This window comes from Balearica regulorum, chromosome 35 (assembly GCF_011004875.1).
Source record: "Balearica regulorum gibbericeps isolate bBalReg1 chromosome 35, bBalReg1.pri, whole genome shotgun sequence".
In the NCBI taxonomy this organism is placed as follows: domain Eukaryota; kingdom Metazoa; phylum Chordata; class Aves; order Gruiformes; family Gruidae; genus Balearica; species Balearica regulorum.
In genome coordinates this window covers 396,206-417,101 of record NC_046218.1, presented here as the reverse complement: position 1 = coordinate 417,101, position 20,896 = coordinate 396,206, and the positions used below count along the sequence as shown (strand labels likewise).

General features: G+C 66.3%; 3 protein-coding genes across 4 annotated transcripts; 2 read left to right on the top strand and 1 right to left on the bottom strand.

Annotated features, from left to right (window-relative positions):
* The first annotated feature begins 371 nt into the window (after positions 1–371).
* Positions 372–7,822, top strand: LOC142599121 (methyl-CpG-binding domain protein 1-like). Its single transcript, XM_075738778.1, is given in 17 exon segments — positions 372–491; positions 881–995; positions 1,226–1,266; positions 1,268–1,495; positions 2,006–2,091; positions 2,485–2,525; positions 2,766–2,909; positions 4,048–4,182; positions 4,290–4,340; positions 4,429–4,485; positions 4,580–4,651; positions 5,221–5,385; positions 6,372–6,461; positions 6,554–6,634; positions 6,724–6,810; positions 6,909–6,998; positions 7,305–7,822. Coding segments are annotated over 17 exon segments (2,088 nt in total). The 5' UTR covers positions 372–381; the 3' UTR covers positions 7,800–7,822.
* A 1,407-nt stretch (positions 7,823–9,229) lies between these two features.
* On the bottom strand, positions 9,230–11,393 carry ABT1 (activator of basal transcription 1). Its single transcript, XM_075738766.1, has 4 exons — positions 11,313–11,393; positions 10,526–10,809; positions 10,170–10,354; positions 9,230–9,574 (listed from the first exon to the last, which is right to left on the bottom strand). Exons 2-4 carry the CDS (start codon positions 10,803–10,805, stop codon positions 9,254–9,256), a joined length of 786 nt encoding a protein of 261 aa, XP_075594881.1. The 5' UTR covers positions 10,806–10,809; positions 11,313–11,393; the 3' UTR covers positions 9,230–9,253.
* Positions 11,394–13,194: 1,801 nt separating this feature from the next.
* On the top strand, positions 13,195–20,847 carry LOC104636456 (metabotropic glutamate receptor 6-like). Of its 2 annotated transcripts, XM_075738711.1 has the most exons (11): positions 13,195–13,676; positions 13,799–14,015; positions 14,498–14,633; positions 15,223–15,377; positions 15,458–15,607; positions 15,853–16,050; positions 16,694–16,830; positions 17,770–18,313; positions 19,129–19,312; positions 19,398–19,520; positions 20,698–20,843. In XM_075738711.1, the coding sequence occupies exons 1-11, from the start codon at positions 13,200–13,202 to the stop codon at positions 20,720–20,722; spliced, it is 2,346 nt and encodes a 781-aa protein (XP_075594826.1). In that variant the 5' UTR covers positions 13,195–13,199; the 3' UTR covers positions 20,723–20,843. The 2 variants fall into 2 exon arrangements, with proteins under 2 accessions (XP_075594826.1, XP_075594825.1); XM_075738710.1 differs by having other exon boundaries at positions 19,129–19,520; positions 20,698–20,847.
* Positions 20,848–20,896: the final 49 nt, after the last annotated feature.

Sequence of the window (20,896 nt, the reverse complement as noted above, 5' to 3'; positions counted from 1 at the left end):
GGGGAAGGAGCCGCGGGCGCCGCGCGGTGGCGGGAGGGGGCGTGGCCCGGCCGTGTTTGGGGGCGGGGCAGAGAGGGGGCGGGGCCGAGGGGGCACCTGCGGGGTTTCCGGGGGGCGGGGCTAGGGGAGCGGGGGGCGGGGTTAGGGGAGCGGGGGGCGGGGTTAGGGAGGGGCGGGGTTAGGGAGCAGGGGGCGTGGCTATGGAGCAGGGGGCGTGGCTATGGAGCAGGGGGCGTGGCTATGGAGCGGGGGGCGTGGCTCCGGGCACTGCCTGCCTCCCCTGCAGCCCCCAGCGGGGGGGGGGTGTTTTTTTGGGGGGGCTGGGGGGGGTCCCTAACCCCTCCCCCCACCCCTCCCCCACAGTAGCCCCCCCCGAGCAGCATGGCGGAGGGCTGGGTGGAATGCCCCGCCCTGGGGCCCGGCTGGAAACGCCGGGAAGCGTTCCGAAAATCGGGAGCCACCTGCGGGCGCACCGACACCTACTACCGCAGGTACCCCTCCCCCGCCCCGGCCGAGCGGCGACAAACCCCTCCCCCATAACCTGGGGGGTGGAGTTATGGCTAGCCCCGCCCCCAAGTGCTACACCCTGCCCCATCCTTCATAAACCCCGCCCCCTCCTCCCTAAGCCCCGCCCCCCCTAAGCCCTGCCCCCTCCCTAAGCCCCGCCCCAGCCACTTTTGGGGTGCGCCCCCCCCCCACTTTAACTTGACCCCCATTTTTGCTGCTCCCCTTCGCATTTCAGGGTCCCCCCCTGCTCAAACAACCCCCCCCCTTTCATTTTTGGGCCCCCCCCTTTCATTTTGGGAGGCCCTTTTTCATTTTGGGGACCCCCCTTTTAATTTTGGGCACACACCCCCCCCCTCCCCCCCCCAAAAAAAAGCCCCACAGGGGAGAAATTCCGCAGCAAGATCGAGCTGAGCCGGTTCCTGGGGCCCGACCGCGACCTCCGCAACTTCAACTTCAAACAAGGGCTGGAATGTTCCGGACCCCCCAAGGTACAAAGTTGGGGGGGGGGGGGTTTCCCCCCAAAATTTTGGGTGTTCCCCAAAAGCCGGGGACCCCCAAAATCCAGAGGGAAGGGGGGTGGAGATTAAGGGGGGGAAACCTGAGATTTGGGGGGGGGTGGTAAAATTGGGGGTCAGGGGGGTTAAATGGGGGGGTCCCCCCCAAATTTGGCCCCTCGCCCTGACACACCCCCCCCCTCCCCCCGTTTTCTTCCCCCCAGGCCAGGAAAGGCCCCAAATGGCGGCCGCCCCCGCCCCCGCCCGCGCCCCCCTCGCCGTCGCCCCCCCCCCGCCCTGAAGGAGGAGGAGCCGCAGCAGCCGGTGGGCGGGGCCGAAGCTGAGGAGGCTCCGCCCCCACCCGCTGAAGCTCCGCCCCCACCAGCTTTGAGCCCGCCTCCTCCCGCTGAAGCTCCGCCCCCGCCGGACCTGCCCCTCCCCCGGCGCACCCGGAAGCGGCCCCCCCCGGAGCCCCCCCAGGAGGGGGTGGTGGCGTGAGTGGGGGAGGGGCGCCCCTGGGGCCCTGCTGGGGGGTGGGGGGGGGGGCCTGGACCCCTGGGTGCCGCCCCTGCCATGGGTGCCCCCCCTGGACACCTTGGTGTCCCCCCTCCCAGACCCATGGGTGCCCCCCCAGACCCCTGGGTGCCCCCCCCGGACACCTCAGTGCGCTCCCCACCCATAGGTGTCCCCACTGGACCCCTGGGTGCCCCTCCCTGACCCCTGCGTACCCCCCTGGACACCTCAGTGCCACCCCCCTGCCATGGGTGCCCCTCCAGGCCCTTGAGTGCCCCCCGCCCCCCCATGGCTGCCCCCCTGGACGCCTGGGTGTCCCCCCCCCCCCATAGATGCCCCCCCCAGACACCTGGGTGCCCCCTCCCTGACCCCTGGGTGCCCCCCCCGACACCTGGGTGCCCCCCCCCGACCCCTGGGTGCCCCCCCCCGACCATGGGTGCCCCCCCCAGACACCTGGGTGCCCCCCCCCGACCCCTGGGTGCCCCCCCCAGGTGCTGCGCCGGCTGCCAGAGGCTGTTCCCGGGGGTGACGTTGCCCAGTCAGCGCCGGTGCCGCTGGCTCTGCCCCGAGTGCCGCGGTGAGCCTTCCTCCCGTCGTCAGCATCAGCATCATCGGCGTCCTCTGAGCCTTCCTCCCCCGCATCATCCTCCTGAGCCGCCTTCCGCCCTCCCTCCTGCTCCTCTTCCTCCTCCTCTTCTTCCTCGTTCTCTTCCTTTTCCTCTTCCTCTTGCTTTTCCTCCTCCTCTTCCTCCCCCTCCTCTGCTTTGGGTGCCCCCGGGGGGGGCAGGGGGCATGGCCAGGGTCTCTGGGGGCGGGGCCAGTGTCCTTGGGGGCGTGGTCAGGGTCCGTGGGGGCGTGGTCAGGGTACCTGAGGGCGGGGTTAAAGTGCTGGGGGGGGTTGGGGGGGGTCGGGGTGCCCTGGGGGGGGGTCAGGGTGCCCCCACCCCCTAACCCTCCCCCCCCCCCCCAGCTCAGCGACGGGACTTCAACCGGGAGCAGCGTTTCTTCAAGGTAACCCCCACCCAGGGGTGCCCCCCCAAACCCCTGGGTGCTCCCCCTGATCCCTGGGTGCCCCCCTACCCCGTGCCCCCCCCCCAACCCCTGGGCGCTCCCCCCCCCCCACCCATGGGTGCTCCCCCCCCCTTGGGGGTGGGTGGGTGTCGGTGCACCCCCATGACACGAGGGAGGGGCGGGGGGTGCACGTGTGTGTGTGTCCCCCCCCGACCCCCCCGTCCCTCCGCTCCCCCGCAGCGGGTGGGCTGTGGCTCCTGCCAGGCCTGTCGCATCCCCCGCGACTGCGGCATCTGCAGCGCCTGCGCCCGCCCCGCCCCCGCCCCCGGCCCCGCCCGGCCCCCCAAGTGCCTCCTGCGCCGCTGCCTGCGCATCGTCAAGAAGGTACGGCGGCCACACGCAGCCACACGCGGCGACACGCGGCCGAGGGGGCGCGTTGGGGCGTCTTACCTGTGTTATCCCATGTTATCCCATGTTATCCCTCGTTACCCCATGTTTAACCCATGTTATCTATGTTTAACCCATGTTATCTTGTGTTTTACCCATGTTCTCCTCTATTACCCCATGTTTAACCCATGTGCTCCTGTGTTGTCCCATGTTTTCCCACGTTTAACCTGTTATCCCATGTTTCACTCGTTCTCCTGTGTTTAACCCATGTTATCCCATGTTTAACCTGTGTTATCTCTTGTCATCCCACGTTTAACGCATTATCTCATGTTTAACCCACGTTACCCCGTGCTATCCTGTCTTTGACCCATGTTATCTCATGTTTAACTCATGTTATCCTGTGTTATCCCATGTTATCCCCTGTTTTACCCATGTGGGTCCTTCTGGGGCCACCTTTCCCCCGCCCCATGTCTGAGGCTGCGTGTTGAGCCGTGTTATCGCATGTTAGTCCATGTTTAACCCCTGTTAACTGCTTTTACCCCATGTTATCCCGTGTTGTCCCATGTTAGCCCACGTTTACTCATTTAACCCCACGTTTACCTGTGTTACCCCATGTTAACCCATGTTTCACTCATGTTACTTCATGTAACCTCATGTTTAACCCATGTTAACCCATGATGCCCCATGTTTAACCCATGTCACCCCATGTTAACCCATGTTAACCCATGTTTAACTCCTGTTACCCCATGTTTAACCTGTGTTTACCCCATGTTACCCCATGTTTACCCCATGTTCCCCCATGGTTACCCCATGTTACCCCATGTTACCCCATGTTAGCCCCTGTTTACCCCATGTTACCCCATGTTTACCCCGTGTTACCCCATGTTACCCCATGTTTAACCCATGTTTACCCCGTGTTACCCCATGTTTAACCCATGTTACCCCATATTTACCCCACGTTACACCGTGTTTAACCCATGTTTACCCGTGTTTAACCCATGTTACCCCATATTTACGCCACGTTACACCGTGTTTAACCCATGTTTACCCATGTTTAACCCATGTTTACCCATGTTTAACCCATGTTACCCCCCGTTACCCCCCGTTTAACCCTCATCCACCCCCCTTCCCCCAGGGCCTGGGCTGCGGCTCCTGCCCGGGCTGCCTGAGCACGGAGGACTGCGGCTCCTGCTGCATCTGCCTGCGCCGCCTCCAGCCCGGCCTCAAGCGCCAGTGGCGCTGCCTGCGACGGCGCTGCCTGCGCCCCAAGGTGGGCACCCCCCCCCCGACCCCCCCCGACCGACCCCTCCCCCGCACCCCACCACCCCCCCCCACCCTACCCCCCACCCCCCTTCTCACCAGTCTCCCACCCCGCAGAAATCGGGGGCGGCCAAAAAAACCACGTACGGACCCCGAAAACTGACGCCGGTGAGTCCCTGGGGGGGGGGAGGGGTGGGTGGGGGGAGGGGCTGTGCCCGTCTAGCCCCTCCCCCTAAATATCCCCTCCCCCCCCCAGAAATGGAAACCCCCCCTGGAACGGGAACCCAGCGCCACCCCCGCCCCCCGCCACAGGGTGAGTCACCCCTCCCCCACCCGCCCCCCAATCCCCCTCCCCCCCCTTCCCCCCCCCCTCCCCCTACCCCCCCCCCTCCCCCCCCCTCCCCCAGAAACAGCTGGACAAGGAGAAGAAAAAACCGGGGCGACCCCCCAAGCACCCCGGAAACCGCGGCGGGGGTGGGGTGAGTCCCATCCCAACCCCCTCCCCCCCCAAATCCCCATTTCCCCCCCCCTCCCCCCCCCCCAATTTTCTGTCTGCGCAGCTATTAGGTGCTGGGGGGGGCCATAATGGCGGGAATAGCTGCGCAGGGGGAATTTGGGGGGGGGGGCGTAATTCCCCTAATAGCTGCCCCCATGGGGTGGGGGGTGTGCCGTAATGGTGGTAATAGAAGCACCTGGTTAATTTATTTTGGGGGGCGTGGGGGGTAATTAGGGGTGTAAAGGGGTGTGGGTACCGTAATTGGTTTAATAGGAGCACCCGGCTTAATTTGGGGGGAGTAATTAGGGGTGTAAAGGGGCGTGGGTACTGTAATTAGCTTAATAGGAGCGCCTGGGCTTAATTTTGGGGGGTACTTAGGGGGTTAATGGGGGTGCAGGTACCATAACGCCCCTAATAGCCGCCCCAGCCGCTGTAACACCCCGAAGAGCCGCTCAGGCGCTAACGGCGTCGCCGAACCGGGACCCCGGGAGGGGGTGGGGGGGGTAGGTGAGGGGTGTGTGGGGGGGTGTGACCCCCGCTTTCTGCCGCCAGCGGGGTCCGCGGAGCCGTGCGAACCGTCGGTGCGGGGCGTGCGAGGCGTGCCTGCGCCCGGCCGACTGCGGCCGCTGCGATTTCTGCCGGGACAAACCCAAGTTCGGGGGTCGGAACCTGAAACGTCAGAAGTGTCGCTGGAGGCAATGCCTGCGCTGCGCCGCGGTGGGTGCACGGCCCCCCCCCTCCAGTGCCTCCCAGTACCTCCCAGTAACCCCCCAGTAACCCCCCAGTAACCCCCAGTCATCCATTACCCCCCCCCCCAAAATTCTTTCCGACGGGGAAACTGAGGCACGCGCAAGGTTGGGGGTGGGGGGGTGGGGGCAGAATCCCAGTTTGGACCAGTATGGACCAGTTTGGGGAGGGGGGGGGCTGTGTTTGTTGTGGTGCCTGGACGCCTGGGTCCTTTCTGCATTGCTTGGCTTTTGGGGGGGGGGGCTCACCCCGAGGGGGGGGGGTGGGGGGGGGGTGGGAGGGTCCCCAAACACCTGGGTCCCGCGGGGGAGGGGCGGGTTGCTCCTCCATCTTTCTCCCCACCCCCAAAAAAAACCCGGGGTGCCCCCCCCTCCCCCCCCAATCTGAGGTCTCTCTCCCGGCGCAGAGGCGGCTGTTACCGGCGGGGGGGGGGTCCGGGGGGGCCCCAATGGAGGGGTCGCCCCCTCCCCCCCTCCAGGCCCCCCCGCCGCCGCCGCCGCCTCCTCCTCCCCCGACCCCCCCGCGCCGCCGCCCGGAGCCGCCGCCCGCCCCGCCCCCCCCGCAAGGTAACGGGACCCCCCACCCCCCCAAAAAAAACACCCCCGGGACCCCCAAATCTATGGGACATACCCCCCCCCCCAAATTTGGGGACCCCCCCCCTTTCTTGCTCTGCTTGCTCTGCTGCTCTGCTCCCCTCCCCCCCTCCCCCAAAGGCGTCCGGGTGCCCCCACCCCCCCCAAACCCCGTGGGGGGGGGGGAGGGGGGGTTTGGGGGGGGGATCCCCCTCCCCCCAAGGCTTGTGTGTGCCTCAGTTTCCCTTTGCGGGGGAGGGGAGTCGCTCCCTGGGCGCCTTTTTTTGGGGGGGGTGGGGGGGGGGGGGGGGTTCCTGGGTGGATTTGGGGGTGGGGGAGGGGTGAGGTGCCCCCCTCCCCCTGACGTGCCCCTCCCCCCCCCAGGACGAGGACCCCCCGGATGAAAAAGCCCCCGGGCCCCCCCCGGGCCCCCCCCCGCTGAAGGAAGAGCTGGGACCCCTCCCCCGCCTCGAGGTGAGCTCCCCCCTCCCCCACCTTCCCCACATGGGGGGGAGGGTGTCCCCCCCCTCCCCCATCCCCACTGACACCCCTCCCCCCCCCCCCAGGACCCCCGGCTGGGGCTCCTCATCGCCTCAGCCCCCCGCCTCAAAGGGACCCCCCCAGAACCCAGCGTCACCCCCAGACCGGTAAGGCTGCCCCTCCCCCCCCTTAAAGTGCGTGTAGGGGGTGGGGGGAGGGGTCTCATTTTACCCCTCCCCCCCCTCCTCCCACACAGCCCCCCCCCGGGGATTTGGGGGTGCTGATCGCCGCCACCCCCCGAGTCAAACAGGAGCAGCCGCAGCCCAGCGCCTCCCTCGTGCCGGTGAGTGGGGGAGGGGAAGGGGGGGGAGGGGAAGGGAGCTGCCCCTCCCCCACCGCCGGGGTGCTTTATTTCACCCCTCCCCCCCTCCCCACCCATAGGTGCCCCCCCGGCTCCCCCCCGCCCAGGTCGTGGTGCTGGATGAGAGCGAGGAGGAGGAGGAGGGAGGAGGAGGAGGAAGCAGCCGAGTGGTGAGGGGGGGGAGGGGCTGCGGGGGTGGGGGAGGGGCTGGGGGTGGGGGAGGGGGTGGGGAGGGGGGGGAGGAGTGGGGGGGGGGGGGAAGGCTGGGAATTTGGGGGAGGGGGAGGGGTGTCCTGGGGGGGGGAGGGGTGTCCTTTGTGGGGGGAGGGGTCTTGGTGATTTTGGGGGGGGCGGGGCTCACGGTGAATTTGGGGGGGCGCCGAGGGTGGTAACGAGGCCCCTCCCCCCTTAACCCCTCCCCTTGAATTAATTTATTTTTTCCCTCTTTTTCTCTCTCGCCCCTCCCCCCCCTCCAGCCCCTCCCCCTCCCCCCTCCCCCCCCACGTTGGCCCGGCGCTTTTTTAGCCGAATTAGCCGAAATCCCCCTCCCCGCTCACTGGGGGGTGGTAGGTCAGGACGAAGCGGGTTCCCCTCCCCCGTCGCCAACCGCCGGGCCCGTCCCCTCCCCCATCGCCCCCTCCCCCACCTCCCCCGGCCTCCGCTTGGTGCAACGTTCCCCCCGCTCCCCCATGGCCGCCACCGTCGTCCTTTTGGCCCCCGGTTTGGCTTTTCGGGTTTTGGTGGCTCGACGGCGTCCCGTCCCGCCCGGTCACGAGGTGTTGACGTGTCGCCCCGCCCGGTTGCGATCCGTCGATGATGTCGTCGAACTCCTTTGTGACCTCGAAGCGTATCGACCTTGTCCGGGACCTCCCGGCGAAGCCCCTCGTCCCCCCGCGCCCCGTTGTCAGGTTTTAGTACCGGGGGGGAGGTGCTGCCAACCCTGCCTGCTGCTGGGGGGGGGAGGGGACTGAGGGGAAAGTGGGGGGGGGGGGGGGGGAGGGGCGTCAAATTTGGGGGGGGGGGACGGGACTAAAAGCGGGGGGAACCAAAATTGCGGGGAGGGTGTTGTAGGAGGGAAGGGAATAGGGGATGGACACAATGGGGGGATATTGGGGGGGGACTGAAGGTTTGGGGGGGATTTTGGGGGGGAACTAAAGTTGGGGGTTAAAATGGGGGGGGGGAGTTGGGGGGGACACCAAAGGGTTGGGGGGGGAATTGGGGGGGTGGTAAAATGGAATTAAAAGCGGGGGGAACTAAAGTTGAGGGGAGGGTGTTGTTGGAGGGAAGGGAATAGGGGATGGACACAATGGGGGATATTGGGGGGGGGACCAAAGGGGGGGGTGGAACTAAAGTTGGGGGAAGTAAATTGAGGGGGGACCCAAATTAGTGGGGGGGAAGGAAATTGAGGGGGGACCAAAGTTGGGATGGTAAAGGGGGGGGGGGGGGGGGGGGAATTGGGGGGAACTAAAGTTGGGGGAACTAAAGGTGAGGGGTTTTGGGGTGCGGGGGGGAGGGTTTGGGTGTTGCGTAGGTGGGATGTGGGGGAGGGTATTAGGGGACGGACCCATAGGGTGTTAATGGGGGGCAGGGTGACACCCCGAGTTTGGGGGTCCCGCCCCTCCCCCCCCAGGGGACACCCCGAGTTTAGGCTCCCCCCCCCAATTGAGTTTCCCAGAGCTATTGGGGTGCCCCTCCCCCCCCCGGCACAGGCACCCCCTGCCCCCACTTTTTTGGGGTTCCCCCTCCCCAGCTTTGGGGACATCAGGTTTAGGGGGGGGGGTCCCCAGCTCCCCCCCAACCCCTCCCCCACCCTCAGAGCTTCTATTTTTGACACTGGAACCGCCCCCCCTTTCCCCTCCCCCCCCCCAAACGGGGGTGCGGCCCCTTTAAGACCCCCCCGCCATAATGTTATGCGGCCCCTTTAAGAGCCCCCCCCGTAGAGGTTTAGGTGGGGCCCGCCCGCGCGCGGCCCCTTTAAGGCGCTGAGGGGGGAGGGGCGTGGCCCCTTTAAGACCCCGCCCCTTCCCTTCGCGGCCCCTCCCCCCGCTCTCCCTCGAGGGGCGGAGCCTGCCGAGGCCCCGCCCCCCCTTTCCTCAAGCCTCCGGGGTGTGGTTTTGGTTTTTTGGGTTGAAAAAATGGGAATTTGGGGAAAGAGAATTTGTGCGGGGGGGGGGGGGGGGGGGGCGGCATGACGGATGGCTTAAACGGGTCACGTGGGAGGGGAAGCCACGCCCCCTCCAGGCCACGCCCCCACCCCTTTAGCCCCGCCTTCAGGGAGACTCGCGCCGAAGCCATAACCCCGCCCACCGCCCGGGCCACGCCCCCTCCCCGCGGCCACGCCCCCTCCCCCTCTAGCCCCGCCCCTTCCCCCCGAATTAAAGAGCCCGCGAGGAACAGATTATTTTTTTTAACGTAATAAAAAGTTTTAAGGAGAAACGTGGGGATTTTGGGGGGGGGGAGGGCCCCCAAAAACCTTCTCCAGCAGCCGGCGAGGGGGCGCGGGGGGAGGGGGCCGGGCTTTGCGCCCCCAAATCTCCGTCTCGGTGGGGCGCTGGGCGAAGGCCCAGGCGGGGGCGGGGGAGGGGAGAGGCGCAGGGGGGTCCCCCCTTCTTTTTGGGGTGCGGCGGGTGAAGAAGTCGCCCTCGCGCTTGGCCTGGGCCACCTCGGCCCGCAGGCGCTGGCCCCGCGCTTGCCGCTCGTAGGCCAGGCGCTCGCTGAGGTGCGGCCAGCGGAACCCGGGGAGGTACTGGGGGGGGGGAAAGGGGGGGTCAGGGGGGGGGGTCAGGGTGCTCCGGGGGGCCGGGGGTGCCCCGCGGAGCCCCTGTGAGCGTAAAGGGGTGAGGGCGCGCTAATAGGGTGCTAGTGGGGGCTTGGTGGGGAGCACCCATGGGTGGGGGGGGCAGGGGGGTCCCAGGGAGGGGTGGGGAGGGGGTCAGGGTGCCCCATAGAGGGTCTGTAAGTCCAGAATTGGGGGGGGGGTGGGGGGTGTCAGGGCACCCCCAATGGGGGTGATGGGGGTGCTGGGGTGGGGGGCACCCATGGGTGGGGGGTAGGGTGGGGCTCAGGGTGCTCCTGGGGGGTCAGGGTGGGGGTCAGGGTGCCCCACAGAGTCCCTGTAAGTCCAGAGTGGGGGGGGGGGGTGTGTGTCAGGGCACCCCAATGGGGGTGCTGGGGTGGGGAGCACCCATGGGTGGGGGGCAGGGTGCTCCTCAGGAGGTCAGAGGGGTCCTGGGGGGGGTGGGGTGGGTGTCAGGGTGCCCCTGTAAGTCCGGAATAGGAGGGTAAGGGCGCTGCTGGGTGCTGAGGTGGGGAGCACCCATGGGTGGGGGGGGGACACCCACCTTGAGGCTCCAGCGATGGTGCCGGAAGGGGCTGCGGGGGCGGGGTGCCATGGGGGTGCCGTGTAAGATGGCGGCCGCTCGTTTGGCTGCTCGTTTGTCCCGGAATTCCACCCAGGCTTCCGTGAAGGAGGAAGAGGAGGAGGAGGAAGGAGCCGGGCGGCGCCGGCGCTTCCTCACCCGGCCGTCTGCAAGGGAAGGGGGGGGGAAGATGGGTGAGCACCCATGGGTGCTGCTCTGGCCACCCACCCACCCCCCAAACACCCATCACAGGTGCTGGGGGAGATGTGTGTTGGTAATAGAGGCACCTTGACCCCCCCCCCCAAGGAGCACCCTGACCCCCACCCATGGGTGCTCACCCTGGGGCTGGAAGAAGACGCGTCCCAGCTCCCCGTGGGTGCCCAGCAGCACCCGGGCCTGGCGGGGGCCGAACCCCGGGGGGATGAAGGAGAGGTAGAGCACCCCCGGCACCACCCGCTTCGCCGGGGGGCACCCATCTCCCTCGGGGGGGCACCCCAACTTTGGGGGGCGGGGCCGGGAGCCTTCAGGTCCCCCCTCTACTTTTTCTTCCTCTTCTTCCTCTTCCTCTTCCTCCCTTTCTTCCTCTTCCTGGGGAGGGTCCCGCTCGGCTGCGGCCATGGCGCTGGGGGGGGGGGAGGGAGATTAAAGGGGGGGTCCCCAGCCCCCCCAAACCCCCTCAGGGACACCCCCAAGCCCCCTGCGGTCCTCTGCACCCCAAAACCCACCAATTCCCCCCCAGAGCCCCTTAGGGCACCCCAGCACCCCCAAACCCCCTCAGGGACCCTCCAGCCGGGGTCCTCTGCATCCCAAAACCCCCCAATTCCCCCCCCCGGGGCCCCTTAGGGCGCCCCTGCACCCCCAACCCCCCTCAGGGACCCTCCAGCCCCCCCCGGGGTCCTCTGCACCCCAAAACCCCCCAATTCCCCCCCCCCGGGGCCCCTTAGGGTGCCCCTGCACCCCCAAACCCCCACCCAGAGCCCCCTCTGGAGCCTCCCTCGTACCCCCAAACCCTCCCATTCCCTTCCCCAGCTGCTTCCCAACCCTCTCCGGACCCCCAAAACCCCACCGAACCCCCCAAAACCCCCCCCGGGACCCCAAAATCGTGCCCCCCCCCCAGCTCCGCACTCTGACAGGATCGCCGGCTTCGGTCGTAAAAGGAAAAAGCCACCAAGCGCCGCCGGGAAGGGGAGGCCGCTGTCGCGAAAGAGCCGGAAAGCGCGGCGGAAAGGCGGGGCCGAAGCGTGTGTGGGCGTGGTTAAGGCTCAGGGGGCGTGGTTACAGCGGTGAGGGCGTGGTTAATGGGGCGGGGCGTGGTTTGAGGAGGCGGGGGCGCGGTGGAGGCGGGGCGTGTGGAGGGACGGGGCGTGGTCAAGGGGCCGGGGGCGTGGCCGCGGCGGCGTTTGGGCGGGAAGGGCGCGCGGCGGCGTTTGGGCGGGAAGGGCGCGCGGCGGCGGCGTTCAACGGTCGGTAACGATCGTTCAGCGGTTACGGGCGGCGGCGGCGGCGGCTCCTCAGGCTCCGCGTCCCTCAGGCTCGTTTCCCCCCCTCAGGGCTCTTCAAGTTCCCCCCGGGTTCTCTGAGCGCTTCCCAATGTCCCTCTGGGTCCCCTCAGCACCCCCGGGTCCCCTCAGCCTCCCCTCAGCACCCCCAACGTCCACCGGGGTCCACTCAGTGTCCCCTCAGTCCCCCATTGTCCCCTCAGCTCCCCCCTCCGTGGTTCTCCTCAGCGTTGTCCCCCCCCTCAGCCCCCCTCCCTCAATGTCCCCCCAATGTCCCCTCAGCCCCCCCCAATGTCCCCTCAGCCCCCCCCAATGTCCCCTCAGCCCCCCCCAATGTCCCCTCAGCCCCCACAATGCCCCCTCAGCCCCCCCTCCCCGGTTCTCCTCAGCATCCCTCCCCCTCAGCCCCCCCCTATTGTCCCCTCAGCCCCCCCCCAATGTCCCCTCAGCCCCCCCACAATGTCCCCTCAGCCCCCCCTCCCCGGTTCTCCTCAGCATCCCTCCCCCTCAGCCCCCCCCTATTGTCCCCTCAGCCCCCCCCCGTGTCCCCGCAGCCCCAGGGGACGGGGGGGCCCCCCCGGGCCCGGATGCCCAGGTCCCCCGGCTGCAGCTGAGCAGCAGGATTATCCCCCCTCAGCCCCCCCCCTTTAATCCGGCAGCTGTGGGGGGGGATTAGGGCCCCCCCCGAATCCCCCCCGGGGGGGGTTCAGCCCCATGGAGGGACCCCCAGGAGGCGTTTGGGGGTGGGAGGGGGCACCCCCCATCCTAGTTACCCCCTTTCTAAGTAATTAACAAACTGGTTTTAATTGGGGGGGGGCAGAAGATTGTGGGAGTTGGGGCAAGCTGGGGGAGGGGCCCCTCTCCCCCTCCCCCACCCAGCAGCTGGAGGGGACCCAGGGAGGGGGAGGGGGGGCACGGGGGGGGGGGGGCAGCCCCCGCTTTTTCCCGTGGCTCTCGAGGGACCCGGGCGTTCGTCTGGGGAGCACCGAGCCAGGTGAGCGGCGCTGGGGGGCACCCGGGTGGGCGGGACCCCCAAATCCTCACCCCATGGGGGGCTGGGGGACCCCCAAGTCCCTCCCCACACCCCATAGGGTGCCAGGGACCCCCTCCTCACCCCGCAGGGTGCTCCCCCCATCCCATAGGGTGCCACCCACACCCCATAGGGTGTCAGCTCCCCCCTCCTCACCCCATAGGGTGCCACCCACACCCCATAGGGTGTCAGCTCCCCCCTCCTCACCCCATAGGGTGCCACCCCCATCCCGTAGGGTGCTCCCCCTGTCCCATAGGGTGCTGCCCACACCCCATAGGGTGTCAGGGACCCCCTCCTCACCCCATAGGGTGCTCTCCCAGCCCCACAGGGTGCTGCCCACACCCCATAGGGTGCCACCCTCCTCCTCCTCACCCCATAGGGTGCTCCCCCCACCCCATAGGGTGCCTCCCCGCCCCACAGGGTGCCCCCCCTCTCCAGCCTCCCCCGCCTTTAACCCCCCTCTTCCTCTCCCCCAGCCCCGCCATGCTGCTCCTGCTGACCCTGGGCACCCTCAGCACCCTCTGGCACCCAAGCGGCGCCCCTCCCTCCCCCACCCAGCCCCACGCCATCCGGCTGGAGGGCGACCTCACCCTGGGGGGGCTTTTCCCCGTCCACGCCCGGGGACCCGCCGGCGTCCCCTGCGGTCCCGTCAAGAAGGAAAAAGGGATCCACCGCCTGGAGGCCATGCTCTACGCCCTGGACCGGGTGAACGGGGACCCCAGGGTGCTCCCGAACTTGACCTTGGGCGCCCGCATCCTGGACACGTGTTCCCGGGACACTTACGCCCTCGAACAAGCCCTCAGCTTCGTTCGCAGCCTCTTACCCCCGGCGGGGGGCGAAGGGACGTGTCCCGACGGCACCCCCCCTCGCCGCCCTCCCCCCGAAAGATTAGTGGGGGTGATCGGCGCTTCGGCCAGTTCTGTTTCCATCATGGTGGCCAACGTCCTGCGCCTTTTCGCCGTGAGTAACGCCGGCGACGCGCTGGCACCGGCGGCTCCTTCCGGAACCTTCCTCGGGGGGGGGGTGTGGATTAAGGACTGGGGGGGGGTTGTCTCGCCGCCCGACGCTTCCCGCTCCCCCAGATCCCGCAGATCAGTTACGCCTCGACGGCGCCGGAGCTGAGCGACCCGGGGCGCTACGAGTATTTCTCGCGCGTGGTGCCGCCGGACTCGTACCAGGCGCAGGCCATGGTGGACGTGGTGAGGGCGCTGGGCTGGACCTACGTCTCCACGTTGGCCTCCGAGGGCAACTACGGCGAGAGCGGGGTGGAGGCCTTCGTCCAGAGCTCCCGCGAGGCAGGTCGGGGCGCCGGGAGGGACTGGGAACGCTGGGGGGGGCACTGGGAGGGACACTGGGATGCACTGGGAGGGACACTGGGATGCACTGGGAGGGACTGGGATATACTGGGAGGGACTGGGAGGGGGACTGGGTTAGACTGGGAGGGACTGGGAGGGGCACTGGGATATACTGGGAGAGCTGGGAGGGGGACTGGGATATACTGGGAGGGACTGGGAGGGGCACTGGGATATACTGGGAGTACTGGGAAGGGGACTGGATTAGACTGGGATATACTGGGAGGGACTGGGATATACTGGGAGGGACTGGGTTAGACTGGGAGCACTGGGAGGGGCACTGGGCCATACTGGGAACACTGGGCTAGACTGGGAGCGGGGGCCTCACATGACGTGGGGCTGGCGTCCCCCTCACCCGGGTGTCACTGGGCTCTACTGGGGGGGCCGGTACCAGTTTGTACTGGTCCGTACTGGTCCGTACTGGTGCAGGGGGCCTGTGCATCGCCCAGTCCATCAAGATCCCGCGGGAGCCGCGCCCGGGGGAGTTCGCGAAGGTGATTGGCCGCCTGATGGAGACGTCCACCGCGCGCGGCGTCGTGCTCTTCGCCAACGAGGACGACATCCGGTGAGACCAGTACAGACCAGTATGGACCAGTACAAACCAGTACAGACCAGTATAAACCAGTATAGACCAGTACACAGCGGGAGTTGCCCCAGGAGCCCCCTCCAGTGACCCCAGCACAACCCACAGCGGCTTCACCAGCGAGAATTGAGTGACCAGTAACCCCCAGTACAGACCAGTAAGGACCAGTACAGACCAGTACAAACCAGTACAGACCAGTGACTCGCCCCCGGCATGGCACACAGTGGCTTCCCCAGTGGGGGTGACACGAGACCAGTGACCCCCAGTACAGACCAGTGCTCCCCAGTGTAAACCAGTACAGAGCAGGAAGTACCATTAACACTCCCAGTCCCTCCCAGTAACTTCCCCTCCCCTCCCAGTGCCCTCCCAGTCCCCCCAGTAACCCCCTCCCTTCCCAGTAACCCCTCCCAGTCCCCCCAATAACCCCTCCCAGTGCCCCCAGTAACCCCCCCTCCCCTCCCAGTCCCCCCAGTAACCCCCTCCCTTCCCAGTAACCCCTCCCAGTGCCCCCAGTAACCCCCCCTCCCCTCCCAGTCCCTCCCAGTCCCCCCAGTAACCCCTCTCCCCGCAGGCGGGTGCTGGAGGCCGCCGCCCTGGCCAACCTCTCGGGTCACTTCTCCTGGGTGGGCTCCGACAGCTGGGGGGCCAAGATGGCGCCCGTGCAGGGGCTGGAGGAAGCCGCCCGCGGCGCCATCACCATCCTCCCCAAGCGCGCCTCTGTGCCCGGTGAGTAGGGGCGGCTGTGGGGCTGCCCCACGGCGCTATGGGGCTGCCCCGCAGCGCTATGGGGCGACTCCCCTCGGCAGGCTTCGACGAGTATTTCACCTCCCGCTCGCTGGAGAACAACCGCCGCAACCTCTGGTTCCACGAGTTCTGGGAGGACGATTTCAACTGTCGCCTGACCCACGGCGAGACCCACGGCGAGACCCACGGCGCCCCAACGCGCAAGTGCACAGGTAACCCCGCGGCCGTGAGTAGGTGCCCACCCCACGCTTGTGGGGGCAGCCGTGGGTCCCAGACCCACACATGTGGGGCAGAGCTTTACCCACCCACCTCCTCCCCACATCACGGGGCACCCTCACCCCTACACCCCACACACGGGTTGCCCCTTGGGTGCCCCCTCCCTTATTTAAGGGGTACCCTTGGGTGTCCCCCAACCTATGGGGCAGCCGTGGGTCCCTGACCCCTAAGTGTGGGGCAGGCCGGGAGCGGATCGGGCGGGACTCGCCCTACGAGCAGGAGGGGAAGGTGCAGTTCGTCATCGACGCGGTGCTGGCCATGGCCCACGGCCTCCACAGCCTCCTGGGGGAGGCCTGTCCCGGGGGGGGCCTCTGCGCCCACATGGACCCCCCCGACGGCCGCCGCCTCCTCGCCCACATCCGCCGCGTCGCCTTCAACGGTACTGGGGGCACTGGGATGTGCTGGGAGAGGGACTGGGGGGGCACCGGGAGGGGCTAGGGGGGGCACTGGGAGGGACTGGGAGAGGGACTGGGGGCACTGGGAGGAACTGGGGGGCACTGGAGACCATACTGGGAGGCACTGGGATATACTGGAGAGCATACTGGGAGGTACTGGCATATACTGGAATATACTGGGATGTACTGGGAGAGGGACTGGGAGGGGCTAGGGGGGCACTGGGAGGCACTGGGAGAGGAACTGAGGGGCACTGGGAGGCCCTGGGATGGGCTGGGCGGGCACTGGGAGGGACTGGGAGGCACTGGAGACCATGCTGGGGGGCACCGGGATGTACTGGAGACTATACTGGGATATACTGGGGGGCACTGGGATGTGCTGGAGGCCATACTGGGAGGGGGTTGGAGCAGGCTGTTGGGTGTTGACTGGGAGGCCCTGGAAACTGTACTGGGATATACTGGGAGGGACTGGGGGGCCCTGGAAACCATACTGGGTCTTACTGGGATATACTGGGAGCACTGGTTTGCCCTGTAGCAGGGGGGTGCCGGTACTGGGGGGGGCATCACCAAGCTTTACTGTGCGGTGGCTGTGGGTGTTACTGGTTTGTACTGGTTCGTACTGGTGCGCAGGCAGCGCGGGGACGCCGGTGACCTTCAACGAGAACGGGGACGCGCCGGGACGTTACGACATCTTCCAGTTCCAGGGGGGCAACGGCAGCGGCACCTACCGAGCCGTGGGGCAGTGGGTGCAGGGTCTGCGCCTGCAGGTGGGTGCTGGGGCCCACGGGTGGCCCACCCCCAGTGGGTGGACCTCCACGGCCAACTGGGTGCCCCCATGGTCAACTGGTGGACCTCCGTGGCCGACTGGGTGCCCCTGTGATCAACTACTGGACCTCAACAGTCAACTGGGTGCTCCCATAGTCAACTGGGTCTTACTATGGCCAACTGGTGGACCTCTGTGGCCAACTGGGTGCCCCCATGGTCACCTAGCTGCCATGGGCACTCCTCCATGGTCAACTGGTGGACCTCCATCGTCAACTAAGTCTTACCATGGTCAACTGGTGGACCTCCATGGCCAAGTGGGTGCCCCTATGGTCAACTGGTGGACCTCTGTGGCCAACTGGGTCCCCCCCATGGCTAACTGAGTGCCCCTGTGACCAAGTGGTGGACTTCAGTGGTCAACTGGGTGCCGGCATAGCCAAGTGGTGGACCTCCATGCCCAACTGGGTGCCCTCATGATCAACTGGTGGCCCTCAATGTTCGACTGGGTGCTCCCATGGTCATCTGGGTCCCCATGGTCAACTGGTGGACTTCCATGGTCAACTGGGTGCCTCCATGGTCCTCAATGGTTGAACTGATTGACCTCCATGGTCAACTGCTGGACCTCAACAGTCAACTGGGTGCTCCCATGGTCATCTGGGTCCCCACGAGTGCTCCTCCATGGTCAGCTGGGCTCCTCTGTGGCCAACTGGTGGACCTCAATGGCCAGCTGGGTCTCACCATGGTCAACTACTGGACCTCCATGGTCAACTGCTGGACTCCCTGCCCAACTGGGTGTCCCCACGCCCAACCGGCGGCCCTCCCCGCCCAAACTGGATCTCCCGGTGCACCACCCCTTCCCCGTGCGGCACGGCTGCCGGTGGTTGTCCCACCCCGTCCCACCCCACCCCACCCCCTGACCTCTCTCTCTCCTGTCCCTCCTGCAGGCGGATGAGATGACCTGGGGTTCCAACTCCACCGCCCCACCTCCGTCCGTCTGCAGCCTCCCCTGTGGGCCAGGAGAAAGGACCAAGCCGGTGAAAGGTGTCCCCTGCTGCTGGCACTGCGAGCTCTGCGCCGGCTACCGGTACCGCGCCGACCCCCTCACCTGCCTGCCCTGCCCGGCGCATCTCCGTCCCACCCCAGACCGGACCTCCTGTCGTCCAACCCCGGTCCTTCGTCTTCGTTGGGGTGACCCTTGGGCCGCCGTCCCGTTGGCTTTGGCTACTTTGGGGTTGATGGCCACCGCTTTCGTCTTGGTCACCTTCGTTAAACATCACGAGACGCCCATCGTTAAAGCGTCGGGGCGGGAGTTGAGTTACGTCCTCTTGGTGGGGATCGCTTTGGTTTACGCCATCACCTTCATCATGGTGGCCGAACCCGGGGTGGGCGTCTGCGCCCTCCGGCGGCTCTTCTTGGGTTTGGGGATGAGCCTCACCTACGCCGCGCTCCTCACCAAGACCAACAGGATCTACAGGATCTTCGAGCAGGGTGAGTCGGAGAGGAGAAAGGGGAGGGCGGGGTTGAGGGAACGTGGGATGGGGTTCCACCCCCCCCACCCCCCCCGTGGACATCGCTGAGACCAACCGCAGCCACTGGGACCTCGGGGAAGGTGAGTTATGGGGTGACCAAGAGTTCTGGAGGACCCAGGAGACACCCAGGAGTCCAAGTTGAGGTTCATGAGGGATGTGGGATGGGGTTCCACCAACATTGTTGGGCGTTGCCGAGATCAACCGCGTCTACCACATCTTCAAGGAAGGTGAGTTATGGGGTGACCAAGAGTTCTGAAGGACCCAGGTGTCTGAGGAACACCCAGGCGTCCAGGCTGAGGGGGGTTGAGGTCCATGAGCGATGTGGGATGGGGTTCCACCAACCCCATGGTCATCACCAAGACCAGCCACATCTACTATGTCTTCAAGGAAGGTGCGTTATGGGGGTGACCAAGAGGTCCGAAGAACCTAGCTGACTGAGGGTGGACGCAAGTGTCCAGGAGACACCCAGGAGTCCAAGTTGAGGTCCATGAGGGATGTGGGATGGGGTTCCACCAACACTGTAGTGATCCCTGAGACCAACCACATCTGCCACATCGTCAAGGAAGGTGAGTTATGGGGTGACCAGGAGTTCTGAAGGACCCAGGTGTCTGAGGAACACCCAGCAGTCCAGGTTGAGGTCCATGAGGGACGCGGGATGGGGTTCCACCAACCCCGTGGCTATCATTGACACCAAAAACCATCTACCGCATCTTCAGGGAAGGTGAGTTATGGCGGGGGGAAAGAGTTCTGGATGACCCAGCCGTGTCCCCCCAGGCAAACGCTCGGTCACCCCACCCCGGTTCATCAGCCCCACCTCCCAGCTGGTCATCACCTTCTCCTTGAGCGGCCTCCAGCTCTTAGCCGTGATCATCTGGCTCCTCCTCCGCCCTCCTCACGCTTTGGTCGACTACGAGATGGGTCGGACGCCCGACCCGGAAGACGCTCGCGGCGTCCTGCGGTGCGACATGGCGGAAGGCGGGACCTTGGCCTGCTTGGCCTACGCTCTGCTCCTCATGCTGACCTGCACCGTCTACGCCGTCAAGGCCCGCGGCGTCCCCGAGACCTTCAACGAGGCCAAGCCCATCGGCTTCGCCATGTACACCACCTGCGTGGTCTGGTTGGCCTTCGGGCCCATCTTCTTCGGGGCCGCCCAATCGGCCGACAGGGTGAGGAGGGGGGCGGGGCTGGGGGCGGGGCATCGCTGGCTCCGCCCCTAACGCCTCTTCTTCCTCCTCACCTTCCTCTTGCCCCTTCCGCCTCGCTTTCTTCTTCCTCCCCCTCCTCCCCTTCTTCCTCCTGCTTTTCCTCTTCCTCCTTTCCCTTTCTTGCTTCCTCTTCCTCCTTTCCCCTTCCCCATTTTTCCTCTCCCTCTTCCATTTTTTCTTCCTCCTCTTCCCCTCCTCCTTCCTCTTCCTCCCCTGTTCTCCTCTTCCTCCTGCTTTTCCTAATCCCTTTTCCTTCCTCTTCCTCCTCCTTTCCCCTCTTCCCCATGTTTCTTCTCCTCCCTCTTCCACCTCCTCCTCCCCCTTTTCTGCCTCCTCCCCTTCTTCCTCCTGCTTTTCCTTTTCCTCCTCCTTTCCTCCCTCTTCCCCATTTTTCCTCTTCTTTCCCCTTCCTCTTCCTCCTCTTCCACCCTTTTTTCTTCTTCCTCCTCCTCCTCCCCCCTTTTCCTCTTCTTCTGTCTCCTCCCCTTCCTCCTCGTCCCTTTTCCTCCTTCCTCTTCCACTTCCCTTTCCTCATCCCCTTCCTTTTTTCCTCTTTCCCCTTGCTTTTTCCTTACTTCTTCTTTTCCTCTTCCTCCACACCCTCTTCCCCCTCACTCTTTCTCCTGTTTCTTCTTCCCCTCCCTCTTTCCCCTTCCTCTTCTTCCTCCTCCCCTTCTTCCTGCTTTTCCTCTTCCCTTTTCCTTTCCATTTTTCTTCCTCCTCCTTTCACCCCTTCTTCCCCTTCCTCCTCCTCTTCCCCCTTCCTCGTTCCCCTCCTTTCTTCTCCCCATCCTCCTCTTACCCTTCCTACTCCTCTTCCATTTCCGTTTCTTCCTCCCCTTCCCCCTTCCTCCTCCTTTTGCTCATCTCTTCCTCTTATTCCTTTTCCTCCTCTTCCCCTTCCTTCTCTTCTTCCTCCTCCCTCTCCTTTTTCCTCCCCTTCCTCATTTTTCTTTGTCTCCTTCTCTTCCCTCTTCTTCTTCTTTCCTTCCTCTTCCTCCCCCCCTTTTTCCTCCTCTTCCCTTCCTTTTTTCCGGTCCTCTTTTTCCGTTTCCTCCTCTTTCCCGCCTTTTTCTTTTCCCTCCTCTTTTTTCATCCCTTCTCTTGTCCTTCCCCCCCGTTTCCCCTTCCTGCGCAGGTGCACGTGCAGACGGCGACGCTGACGGTGTCCATGAGCCTCTCGGCCTCGGTGCCCCTGGGGCTGCTCTACGCCCCCAAGGTTTACGTCGTCCTGCTGCACCCCGAGAGGAACCAGCCCCGCCGGCCCCGCCCAGACCCCGCCCCCTGACCACACCCACCCCGCCCCCACGTGGGGAGACGAGACACAGACACCCCCC